Source organism: Bos javanicus, chromosome 5, assembly GCF_032452875.1.
Source record: "Bos javanicus breed banteng chromosome 5, ARS-OSU_banteng_1.0, whole genome shotgun sequence".
Classification (NCBI taxonomy): Eukaryota; Metazoa; Chordata; class Mammalia; order Artiodactyla; family Bovidae; genus Bos; species Bos javanicus.
The window spans coordinates 25,482,586-25,495,890 of NC_083872.1; the positions used below are offsets into that span (position 1 = coordinate 25,482,586).

General features: G+C 40.4%; 2 protein-coding genes and 1 non-coding gene across 4 annotated transcripts in view; 1 reads left to right on the forward strand and 2 right to left on the reverse strand.

The window, feature by feature from the left end:
* The window catches only part of LOC133247244 (uncharacterized protein C3orf20-like), a 136,117-nt gene that overhangs the window by 34,746 nt on the left and 88,066 nt on the right, over nucleotides 1-13,305 (reverse strand). The gene's annotated exons all lie outside the window — the stretch shown is intronic.
* Nucleotides 7,907-8,442, reverse strand: LOC133248805 (small ribosomal subunit protein uS10). Its single transcript, XM_061419107.1, has one exon. It carries the CDS (start codon nucleotides 8,320-8,322, stop codon nucleotides 7,963-7,965), a length of 360 nt encoding a protein of 119 aa, XP_061275091.1. The 5' UTR covers nucleotides 8,323-8,442; the 3' UTR covers nucleotides 7,907-7,962.
* TRNAC-ACA (transfer RNA cysteine (anticodon ACA)) lies at nucleotides 11,593-11,665 on the forward strand. Its single transcript has one exon. It is a non-coding gene; the product is annotated as a tRNA-Cys (tRNA).

Sequence of the window (13,305 nt, forward strand, 5' to 3'; positions counted from 1 at the left end):
TCCTGGAATGTGAAGTCAAGTGGGCCTTAGGAAGCATTACTACAAACCAAGCTAGTGGAGGTGATGGAATTCCAGTTGAGCTATTTCAAATCCTAAAAGATGATGCTGTGAAAGTGCTGCACTCAGTATGCCAGCAAATTTGGAAAACTCAGCAGTGGCCACAGGACTGGAAAAGGTCAGCATTCATTCCAATCCCAAAGAAAGGCAATGCCAAAGAATGCTCAAACTATTGCACAATTGCGCTCATCTCACACGCTAGTAAAGTAATGCTCAAAATTCTCCAACCCAGGCTTCAACACTATGTGAACCATGAACTTCCAAATGTTCAAGCTGGATTTGGAAAAGGCAGAGGAACCAGAGATCAAATTGCCAACATCTGTTGGATCATCGAAAAAGCAAAAGAGTTTCAGAAAAACATCTATTAGGATCTTGAAGAGATCTCCAGTATTTCCCATTCTATTGTTTTCCTCTATTTCTTGGCACTGATCATTGAGGAGGGCTTTCTTATCTCTCCTTGCTGTTCTTTGGAACTCTGCATTCAAATGGGAATATCTTTCCTTTTCTCTTTTCCCTTTCGCTTCTCTACTTTTCACAGCTATTTGTGAGGTCTTTTCAGACAACCGTTTTGCCTTTTTGCATTTCTTTTTCTTGGGGATGGTCTTGATTCCTGACTCCTGTACAATGTCACGAGCCTCCGTCCGTAGTTCTTTAGGCACTATGTCTATCAGATCTAATACCTTGAATCTATTTGTCACTTCCACAGTCCCTGGCGGCTTAGATGGCAAAGCATCTGCCTACTTTGTGGGAGACCTAGGTTCAATCCCTGGGTTGGGAAGATCCCCTGGAGAAGGAAATGGCAACCCACTCCAGTACTGTTCCCCAGAAAATCCTATGGATGGAGGAGCCTGGTAGGCTACAGTCCATGGGTCACAAAGCATCGGACACGACTGAGTGACTTCACTTTCACTTTCACTGTATAAGGGATTTGATTTAGGTCATACCTGAACGGTCTAGTGGTTTTCCCTAATTTCTTTAGTTTAAGCCTGAATTTGGCAATAAGGAGTTCACAATCCGAGCTACAGTCAGTTCCTGGTCTTGTTTTTGCTGATTTTATAGAGATTCTCCATAGCTGCAAAGAATATAATCAATCTGATTTTAGTATTGACCATCTGGTGATGTCCATGTGTAGAGTCTTGTGTTGCTGTAAGAGGGTGTTTGCTATGACCAGTGCGTTCTCTTGGCAGATCTCTGTTAGTCTTCGAACTGCTTCATTTTGTACTCCAAGGCCAAATTTGCCCGTTACTCCAGGTATTTCTTGACTTCCGACTTTTGCATTCCAGTCCCCTGTGATGAAAAGGACATCTTTTTTGGGTGTTAGTTCTAGAAGGTCTTGTAGGTCTTCATAGAACCATTCAACTTCAGCTAATTCAGCATTACTAGTTGGGGCACAGACTTGGATTATTGTGGTATTGAATGGTTTGCCTTAGAAATGAACAGAGATCATTCTGTCATTTTTGAGATTGCATCCAAATACTGCATTTCGGATTCTTTTGTTGACTATGATGCCTACTTCATTTCTTCTAAGGGATTCTTGCCCACAGGAGTAGATAAAATGGTCATCTGGGTTAAATTCATCCATTCCAGTCCATTTTAGTTCACTGATTCTTAAAATGTCGATGTTCACTCTTGCCATCTCCTGTTTGACCACTTCCAATTTGCCTTGATTCACGGACCTGACAGTCCAGGTTCCCATGCAATATTGCTCTTTACAGCATCAGATTTTACTTCCATTACCAGTCACCTCCACAACTGGGTGTTGTTTTTGCTTTGAATGTGTCTCTTCATTCTTTCTGGAGTTATTTCTCCACTCTTCTCCAGTAGCATATTGAGCACCTACTGACCTGGGGAGTTCATCTTCCAGTGTCATACCATTTTGCCTTTTCATACTGTTCATGGGGTTCTCAAGGCAAGAATACTGAAATGGATTACCATTCCCTTCTCCAGTGGACCACATTTTTTCAGAACTCTCCTCTGTGACCTGTCTGTCTTGGGTGGCCCTACCTGGTATGGCTCATAGTTTCATTGACTTAGACAAGCCTGTGGTCCATGTGATCAGTTTGGTTAGTTTTCTGTGATTGTGTGATAAAACATAAATGTGTTGACTTAGTACAAACAAACGGGACCAAATAGTATTGAATAATGCAAAGTTTAAAAAATCTGAAAAACGTTTTGTGGTATAATTTCTATTTTAGTCATTCAACCTGACAAAAAAGAATTTGGAACAGAATCCTACATTAACATTACTCTATTGTTTACTATATAATGAAGAGTCTCAATATTTTTGGATCATGAACCTTCCCATTTTGGGGAGTGAGAATGGAGAACAAACATTTACTAACCAACTCTTTTTTTTTTTTTTAATTTAGTCTTTCTCTTTAACCACTCATGCATTGGCAGGAAAGTTCTTTACCACTGAGTCACCTGGGAAGCCTGCCCATATAGTATTAGTATATCTATACGTGCTCTACTTCAGACATTTTTAATCTATGATCAGTCCTGGGTACTCACTGGAAGGACTGATGCTGAAGCTGAAACTCCAGTACTTTGGCCACCTCATGCGAAGAGTTGACTCATTGGAAAAGACCCTGATGCTGGGATGGATTGGGGGCAGGAGGAGAAGGGGATGACAGAGGATGAGATGGCTGGATGGCATCACCGACTCAATGGACATGAGTTTGGGTAAGCTCCGGGAGTTGGTGATGGACAGGGAGGCCTGGTGTGCTGCGATTCATGGGGTCACAAAGAGTCGGACACGACTGAGCGACTGAACTGAACTGAACTGAATCTAGTTACTAGAAGAATAGGCCCATTAAAGTATTACTAGGTAATATAGATTTACAATAATATAAAACTAAATCAGAATTAACTTTCTTAAAGATTATAAATTGGCAAGAAGTAGTAAGTAAATTGTATTTGACATTAAAAATTTTTTTTTTATTGAAAGATAATGGCTTTACAGAATTCTGTTGTTTTCTGTCAAACCTCAACATAAATCAGCCATCAGATCAGATCAGTCGCTCAGTCGTGTCCGACTCTTTGCAACCCCATGAATTGCAGCACGCCAGGCCTCCGTGTCCATCACCAACTCCCGGAGTTCACTGAGACTGACGTCCATTGAGTCAGTGATGCCATCCATCAATCTCATCCTCTGTCGTCCCCTTCTCTTCTTGCCCCCAATCCCTCCCAGCATCAGAGTCTTTTCCAATGAGTCAACTCTTTGCATGTGGTGGTCAAAGTACTGGAGTTTCAGCTTTAGCATCATTCCTTCCAAAGAAATCCCAGGGCTGATCTCCTTCAGAATGGACTGGTTGGATCTCCTTGCAGTCCAAGGGACTCTCAAGAGTCTTCTCCAACACCACAGTTCAAAAGCATCAATTCTTCGGCGCTCAGCCTTCTTCACAGTCCAACTCTCACATCCATACATGACCACAGGACACACATATCCCTTCCCTCCTGAACCTCCCTCCCACCTCCCCCTGCATCCCACCCTCCAAGTTGACACAGAGCCCCTGTTTGAGTTTCCTGAGCCATACATCAAATTCCCATTCACTATCTATTTTACATATGGTAATGTAAGTTTCCATGTTACTCTTTCCATACATCTCACCTTCTCCTCCGCTCTCCCCATGTCCATAAGTCTATTCTCTATGGATGTTTCTCCATTGCTGCTCTGTAAATAAATTCTTCAGTACCATTTTTCTAGATTTTGTATATATGTGTTAGAATATGATATTTATCTTTCTCTTTCTGACTTACTTCACTCTGTATAATAGCTTTTAGGTTCATCCACCTCATTAGAACTAACCCAAATGTGTTCTTTTTTTATGGCTGAGTAATATTCCATTGTGTATATGTACCACAACTTCTTTATCCATTCATCTGTCGATGGACATCTAGGTTGCTTTCATAGTCTAGCTAATGTAAATCGCGCTGCAATATACAATGGGATACATATGTCTTTTTCAATTTTGGTTTCCTCAGGGTATATGCCTAGGAGTGGGATTGCTAGGTCACATGGTGGTTTTATTCCTAGTTTTTTAAGGAACCTCCATACTATCTTCCATAGTGGTTGTATCAATTTACATTCCCACCAACAGTACAAGAGCATTCCCTTTTCTCCACACCCTCTCCAGAATTTATTGTCTGTAGACTTTTTGATGATGGCCATTCTGACTGATGTGAGGTGATATCTCATTGCAGTTTTTATTTGCATTTCTGTAATAATGAGCGATGTTGAGCATCTTTTCATGTGTTTGTTACCATCTGTATGTCTTTGGAGAAATGTCTGTTTAGGTCTTTTCCCCACTTTTTTATTGAGTTGTTTGTTTTTCTGGTATTGATTTGTATGAGTTGCTTGCATATTTTGGAAATTAATCCTTTTGTCAGTTTTTTCATTTGCTATTATTTTCTCCCATTCTGAGGGTTGTATTTTCACCTTGTTTATAGTGTACTTTGCTGTGCAAAAGCTTATAAGTTTAATCAGGTCCCACTTGTTTACTTTTGTTTTTATTTCCATTAGTCTAGGAGGTGGGTCATAGAGGATCTTGCTTTGATTTACATCATCAAATGTTCTGCCTGTGTTTGCCTCTAAGAGTTTTATAGTTTCTGGTCTTACATTTAGGTCTTTAATCTTTTTTTAGTTTATCTTTGTGTATGGTGTTAGGCAGTGGTCTAATTTCATTCTTTTACATGTAGCTGTCCAGTTTTCCCAGCACCATTTATTGAAGAGGCTGTCTTTGCCCCATTGTATATTCTTGCCTCCTTTGTCAAAAGTAAGGTACCCATAGGTGCATGGGTTTATTTCTGGGCTTTCTATCTTGTTCCATTGGTCTATGTTTCTGTTTTTGTGCTAGTACCATACTGTCTTGATGACTGTAGCTTTGTAGTATAATCTGAAGTCAGGAAATTTGATTCCTCCAGCTCCATTCTTCTTTCTTAAGACTGCTTTGCCTATGTGGGGTCTTCTGTGTTTCTATATGAGTTGTGAAATTTTTTGTGCTAGTTCTGTGAAAAATGCCATTGGTAATTTGATAGGGATCGCATTGAATCTGTAGATTGCATTTGGTGGTATGGTCATTTTCACAATATTGATTCTTCCTACCCAGGAACATGGAATATCTCTCCATCTGTTTATGTCATCTTTGATATCTTTCATTAGTGTCTTATAATTTTCTGTATACAGTTCTTTTGTCTCCTTAGGTAAGTTTATTCCTAGATATTTAATTCTTTTTGTTGAAATGTGAATGGGATTGATTCCTTAATTTCTCTTTCTGATTTTTCATTGTTATTATATAGAAATGCAAGTGATTTCTATGTATTGATTTTGTATCTGCAACTTTGCTAAATTCACTGATTAGCTCTACTAATTTTCTGATACTATCTTTAGGATTTTCTATGTACAGTTATGTCATCTGCAAACAGTGAGAGCTTTACTTCTTCTTTTCCGATCTATATTCTTTTTATTTCTTTTTCTTCTCTGATTGCCATAGCTAGGACTTCCAGAACTATGTTGAATAATAGTGGTGAGAGTGGACACCCTTGTTCCTGATCTTAGGGGAAATGCTTTCAGTTTTTCACCACTGACAATTATGTTTTCTATAGGCTTATCATATATGGCCTTTACTATGTTGAGGTAGTATCCCTCTGTGCCCATTTTTTTGAAGAGTTTTAATCATAAATGGGTGCTGAATTTTGTCAAAGGCTTTTTCTGCATCTATTGAGATTATCATGTGGTTTTTTCTTTCAATTTGTTAATATGATGTATCACATTGATTGATTTGTGTATGTTGAAGAATTCTTACATTCCTGGAATACATCCAACTTGATCATGGTGTATGAGCTTTATCATGTGTTGCTGAAATCTGTTTGCTAAACTTTGGTTGAGGATTTTTGCATCTATGGTGATCAATGATATTGGCCTGTAGTTTTCCTTTTTTGGTTTGTCTTTGGTTTTGATATCAGAGTAATGATGGCCTCGTAGAATGAGTTTGGAAGTGTTCCTTCCTCTGCAATTTTTAAAAAAAGTTTTACAAGGATAGGCATTAGCTCTTCTCTAAATATCTGATAGACTTCTCCTGTGAAGCCATCTGGTCCTGGACTTTTGTGTTTTGGGAGATTTTTAATCACAGTTTCGATTTCTGTGCTTGTAATTGGGTTGTTCGTAATTTCTATTTCTTCCTGGTTCAGTCTTGGAAGATTGAATTTTTTTAAGAATCTGACCATTTCTTCCAGGTTATCCGTTTTATTGCCATATTTATTACTCATAATAGTCTCTTATAATCCTTTGTATTTCTGCATTGTCTGTTGTAAACTCTCCGTTTTCAGTTTTAATTTTGTTGATTGGATTCTGCTCTCTTTTTTCTTGATGAGTCTGGGTAAAGATTTGTCAATTTTGTTTATCGTCTCAAAGAACCAGCTTAAGTTTTATTAATCTTTACTATTGTTTCTTTTATTTCTTTTTCATTTATTTCTGCTCAGATCTTTATGATTTATTTCCTTCTACTAATTTTGGGGGCTTTTTGTTCTTCTTTTCCCAGTTGTTTCAGGTGTAAAGTTAGGTTGTCTATTGGATGTTTTTCTTGTTTCTTGAGGTAGGATTGTATTACTATAAACTTCCCTCTTAGAACTGCTTTTGCTACATCCCATAGGTTTTGAGTTGTTGTGTTTTCATTGTCATTTGTTTCCAGGAATTTTTAATTTTCCTTTTGATTTCTTCAGTAACCTGTTCATTATTTAGAAATATGTTGTTTAATCTCCGTGTGTTTGTGTTTCTTACAGTTTTTTTTTTTTTTCTTGTAATTGCTATCTAGTCTCTATCCTTGTGGTCAGAGAAGATGCTTGATATGATTTCAATTTTCTTAAATTTACTGAGGTTTGATTTGTGACCCAAGATTTGGTCTATCCTGGAGAATGTTCCATGTGCACTTGAGAAGAAGGTGTATTCCTCTGCATTTGGATGGAATGTCCAGAAGATATCAGTGAGATCCATCTCATCTAATGTATCATTTAAGACTTGTGTTTCCTTATTAATTTTCTGTTTTGATAACCTGTCCATTGGTGTGAGTGGGGTGTTAAAGTCTCACTGTTATTGTGTTACTGTCAATTTCCCCTTTTATGTCTGTTAGTGTTTGTCTTATGTATTGAGGTGCTCCCTTGTTGGGTGCATAGATATTTACAATTGTTATGTCTTCCTCTTGGATTGATCCCTTGAGCATTATGTAGCGTCCTTCCTTATCTCTTATAATCTTCTTTATTTTAAGATCTATTTTGTCTGATATGAGGATTGCTACTCCAGCTTTCTTTTGCTTCCCATTAGCATGGAATATATTTTTCCATCCTCTCACTTTTAGTCTGTATGTGTCTTTAGGTCTGAAGTGGGTTTCTTTTTTTTTTTTTAATATAAATTTATTTATTTTAATTGGAGGCTAAATACATAAAGTAATTATGTAATTACTTTACATAAAAAACAAATGTATGGTTTTGCCATACATTGACATGAATCCACCATGGGTGTACATGTGTTCCCCATCCTGAACCCCCCTCCCACCTCCCTCCCCGAAGTGGGTTTCTTGTAGACAGCATATATGTGGGTCTTGTTTTTGTATCCATTCAACCAGTTTGTGTCTTTTAGTTGGAGCATTTAGTCCATTAACATTTAAAGTAATTATTGATATATATGTTCCTATTGCCATTTTCTTAATTGTTTGGGGTTGATTTTGTAGATCTTTTTTCTTCTTTTATATTTCTTGACTATATAAGTCCCTTTAACATTTGTTGTAAAGCTGGTTTGGTGGTACCGAATTCTCTTAACTTTTGCTTGTCTGAAAAGCTTTTTATTTCTCCATCAGTTTTTTTTTTTTTTTTTTTTTAACAACTGATTATCGATTTATTAAAAAGGTTGATTTAGGCATCGGCAATGGTGACTTCCACCTCGACTCCCGGCTCAATACTGATGGAAGTGATCTGCTTGACAATTTCAGAAGGACTGTGCAGGTCAATGAGTCGCTTGTGGATCCTCATTTGGAATCGATCCCAAGTCTTAGAACCTTCACCACAAGGAGTTTTCCTCGTAGTTATTCTCAGAGTCTTGGTAGGCATCCGAACTGGTCCTTTCACTTTTAGATTCTTTTCCTTCGCGCCTCTGATCAGGTCAGCACACACCTTCTCCAGAGACTTCACGTTGCGGCTGGTGAGGGTGATCCTAATCCGGTGAATGGCCACCTCTGGCTCCACGGGAGTCTTGCCGGTGTCTTTAAAGGCCATGGCTGCGGCGTGGCTTCCTGACCGACTTGTTCCTCGGCGAGAGCGAACAGCGGTGAGTCAGGAGCAGGAGCGGGCGGCACACAAGTCCGCTGCAGCCGCGACCGCGTCTTCCTCAAAGAGCTCTCCATCAGTTTTGAATGAGATCTTTGCTGGGTACAGTAATCTTGGTTGTAGATTTTCCTCTTTCAGTACTTTAAATATATCCTGCCATTTCCTTCTGACCTGCAGAGTTTCTGCTGAAAGATCAGCTGTTAAACATATGGGGGTTTCCCTTGTATGTTACTTGTTGCTTCTCCCTTGTTGCTTTTAATATTCTTTGGTGATGGACAGGGAGGCCTGGCATGCTACCATTCATGGGGTCGCAAAGAGTCGGACACAACTGAGCGACTGATCTGATCTGATCTGTGTTTAGTCTTTGTTAGTTTGATTAGTATGTGTATTGGCGTGTTTCTCCTTGGGTTTATCCTGTATGGGACTCTTTGTGCCTCTTGGGACTTGATTGACTATTTCCTTTTCCATTGGGGAAATTTCCAACTATAATCTCTTCAAAAATTTTCTCATACCCTTTCTTTTTTCTCTTCTTCTTCTGGAACCCTTATAATTTGAATGTTGGTGCGTTTGATATTGTCCCAGAGGTCTCTGAGATTGTCCTCAGGTCTTTTCATTCTTTTAACTTTATTCTGCCCTTCAGAAGTTATTTCCACCATTTTATCTTCCAGCTCACTGATTTGTTCTTCTGCTTCAGATATTCTGCTATTGATTCCTTCTAGAGTATTTTAGTTTCAGTAACTGTGTTGTTTGTCTCTGTATGTTTAGTCTTTAATTCTTCTAGGTCTTTGTTAATTGATTCTTACATTTTCTCCATTTTGTTTTCAAGGTTTTTTTTATCATCTTTGCTATCATTATTCTGAATTTTTTTTCAGGGAGTTTGCCTATTTCCTCTTCATTTATTTGGACTTCTGTGTTTCTAGTTTGTTCCTTCATTTGTGTAGTATTTCTCTGCCTTTTCATTATTTTTTTCTTTAACTTATTGTGTTTGAGGTCTCCTTTTCCCAGGCTTCAAGGTTGAATTCTTTCTTCCTTTTGGTTTCTGCCCTCCTAATGATGGTCCAGTGGTTTGTGTACACTTTGTATAGGGTGAAATTTGTGCTGAGTTTTGTTGTTGTTGTTTTGTTTTGTTTTGTCTATTTGTTTGTTTTTCCTCTGATGGGCAAGGTTGAGTGAGGTGGTATTCCTGTCTGCTGTTGACTGGGTTTGTATTTTTGTTTTGTTTGTTGTTTAGATGAGGCATCCTGCACAGGGTGCTACTGGTGGTTGGGTGATGCCGGGTCTTGTATTCAAGTGGTTTCCTTTGTGTGAGTTCTTACTATATGATACTCCCTAGGGTTAGTTCTCTGGTAGTCTAGGGTCTTGGAATCAGTGCTTCCACTACAAAGGTCAGGGCTTGATCCCTGGGCAGGAACGAAGATTCCACAAGTGGTTTGTTATGGCATTAAGTGAGATTAAAACAAATACCCAAAAATGAGAAACCAAAGGTGAACCCCAGACAAATGACAGTTACAAAACCAGGCAAATAATAATTAAAGTAATGGAATATACACATAACATATACATCCCTGAGCAAAGTCAAAACTGTCCAACAAAAATAAAGTACAATAGATTGACCTGGTGAACAAAGGAAATAAAAAATTATATTTACCAGTTAAGAACAAAACTAACTAAAGCACAAACTGGAAAACAAAACTAAAGCAAGGTGCCAAGTGGGGAGTAAAGCAATGAAAACAAAACTAACACATATGTTGAGAGGAAAGGAAAAAAAGAAAAGAAAGAAAGAATAGATATGTGAAGTTAAATAGAGGTAGAAGAAGAAGATTTATATACATTAAAGATTAACTGGAAGGGAAAAAGAACAGTAGGAAAAACAAACAAAGGGATAAATGTATAAAATAATACTATGTTTAAAAAATTAAAATTAAAAAAAGATAGAAAAAAAGGAAAACTCCACAGAACTGCAAAAGCCCAACATAGAGCCAGAGGTTTATAACAACAATAAAAAATGTGACAGAGGAGAGAAAACAAAAAGCTCAAAAGCTTAATTAGATTTCATAGTGCCAATAAAATTGACAACTACAATAGAAGGGGGGAAAAAAAAGAAAAGTCAAAAGAATCTACTGTGCTTAGTTGCTCAGTTCTGTCCAACTCTTTGTGACCCCAGAACAAGTCAAACCATAAGAATAATAAATGTTTTTCTTGAGTCACTGCTGTCAGAGTCCAGCCTTGCTGGGAGTCACAGTCCACCTCACCACCCTAGGATGCCCTCCAACACTGTGCTGGTCTCTGGACCTGCTGTGGGGGCAGCTCAGATTCTAAACTGGTCCTACGGCTCTGTGTTCTTGCCTCCAATGTCCACAGCCATCAGAACTAGTGCGTTTTCTTTTGTGGGAGTTCTCAATGACCTTTTATATATTCCATAGACACAGAGTCTGCCTAGTTGATCATGTGGATTTAATCTGCAGCTTGTATAGCTGGTGGGAAGGTTTGGGGTCTTCTTCCTCAGCCACACTGCCCCTAGGTTTCAATTGTGGTTTTATTTCCACCTCTACATGTGGATTGTCCACTGGGGTTTGCTCTTGAGGCTGCCCTGGAGTACTTGGGTTGGCCCCCATCAGGGCCAGGTGTGGAGATGGTGCAGCTGCTTGGGTCACAGGGGTTCTGGCAGCACCAGGTACTCAGGGGAGTTGGCAGCTAGGGCAGCAGGAAATACAGTGCTTTAGAAGGGTATGGCAAGCAGTATTGGCCAATATGCTCCAGTATTTTTGCCTGGAGAACCCTGACAGAGAAGCCTGGCAGGCTACAGTCTACAGGGTCACAAAGAGTCAGATACAACTGAAGCAACCCTGCATGCATAGATGCAAAACTTTTTTTGCCTGTGGCAGCTCTGCCCCAGTGAGAGTTGAGCGTGAAGGTAGCACAGCTGCTTGGCTTGCGGGGACCCTGGGCGGCACCAAGTGTGCAGGGACATGGACTGCCTCTGTCGCAGGAGTTATGGCTTTTCAGACTATTTTTTCAAGCCTCTTATAGCTGACGATCGGAAGGCCTCCTGGGCCAGTTTTCCTCCATAGCCCTACCCATTCAGGCACTTAGAGGCCTCCCTTGCCTGGGGTCCTTCTCTGTTGTTCAGTGTCTTGGGTACTTAAAGGGGCACCCTGGGTGGAGTCCTGCTCTGTAGTTCAATGCATCAGGAGTTTGATGGGCTAGCCTCTCTATTGTTCCCTGGTGGCTCAGATGGTAAAAGCGTCTGCCTACAATGCAGGAGACCTGGGTTCGATTCCTGGGTTGGGAAGATCCCCTGGAGAAGGAAATGGCAACCCACTCCAGTATTCTTGCCTGGAAAATTCCATGGACAGAAGAGCCTGTAGGCTAAGTCCATGGGGTCTCAAAGAGTTGACACGACTGAGCGACTTCACTTCACTTCACTCTATTTTTCAGCTGCTGATGCTAGTGTGTGAGGAGAGAGGCTATGGTGATGGCTCTATCCCCTACACATGACTCAGCAGAATCACCTTGCTTCCATGGCTGCCTGGCTTTCCTCCACAGGCATTTCCCACTAGTCTCCTCCCTCACATCCCCTCAATCTGTCTCTCCGCAGTCAACAGCGGCCCTCACCCTGGGATTGTGCCACAATCCCTAAAGTCCAGCTCCCAGCTGCCGGGCCTTCCAAGGGACCTGTGTCCCTGTCAGGGGTATGTATGGCTGTAGCAAGGACTGTCTGATTCTCATTCCATTTAGGCTGCCACAGATCAGCTGTTTCATTCTCAGCCTTAAATGCTTCTCCTCTGACTCAGACAATTGCCCTGATGTGGGGATCAGACCCCTGCTTCAGTTCCCCCACCTGCCAAGGGCAGGTCCAGTCCTACTAACACTCCTGTGTTTCCCCCTAGTTCCTTCGTCCTACTGAGTTTTGTGTGATTCTGTATATTTTTTTCCACTGCTCAGGTACTCCTGTCCTCTCTCAACTGATGTTCTGCATGTAGTTCTGTGTCTGAAGATGAATTCCTGATGTATCTATGAAGAGAGATGTACTCCACATCCACCTACTCCTCTGCCTTGTTCCTTCAGACCGACTCTTTTAAAGACTCCTGAAGCTGGCACTCAACTCACTTCCTGTGTTGTCCTTTTAAAATGACGATGTGACCTGCCACCATTCCCTCTACTCTACCGCATTATCATAACACACTACCATCATTTCCACTGATCACACCGAATCTTAGTACAGTGTTTGTTGTTGCCTATCTAGTTCTCCTGGTTTTTCCTGTGGTCATATATGGATGTGAGGGCTGGACTGTAAAGAAGGCTGAGCACCGAAGAATTGATGCTTTTGAACTGTGGTGTTGGAGAAGACTCTTGAGAGTCCCTTGGGCTGCAAGGAGATCCAACCAGTCCATTCTAAAGGAGATCAGTCCTGGGTGTTCTTTGGAAGGAATGATGCTAAAGCTGAAACTCCAGTACTTTGGGCACCTCATGCGAAGAGTTGACTCATTGGAAAAGACTCTGATGCTGGGAGGGATTGGGGGCAGGAGGAGAAGGGGACGACAGAGGATGAGATGGCTGGATGGCATCACTGACTCGATGGACTTGAGTCTCAGTGAACTCCGGGAGTTTGTGTTGGACAGGGAGGCCTGGCATGCTGTAATTCATGGGGTTGCAAAGAGTCAGACACAACTGAGTGACTGATCTGATCTGATTTGATCTAGTTCTCATTTTGAAGACAGGGATCATGTCCAGAATAGATAGAATAATGTAAAACCACGACATGGCAATCTGGAAATAACAGTCTACAAAGACAATCTTGTCCCTCTTCAGAGCCCTGGATAATGCACATCCACCACTCTAGCATGTTTGTATTAGAATGAACAACATGCGTAAAGAATTGTTCCATCCCAATGCATTTAAGTAAACTGCTAAAATGAATTTTCAGCTGTT

Excerpts from the sequence above, each read along its gene's own strand:
- LOC133248805 (XM_061419107.1), bottom strand. The coding sequence starts at position 8,322 with ATGGCCTTTAAAGACACCGGCAAGACTCCCGTGGAGCCAGAGGTGGCC.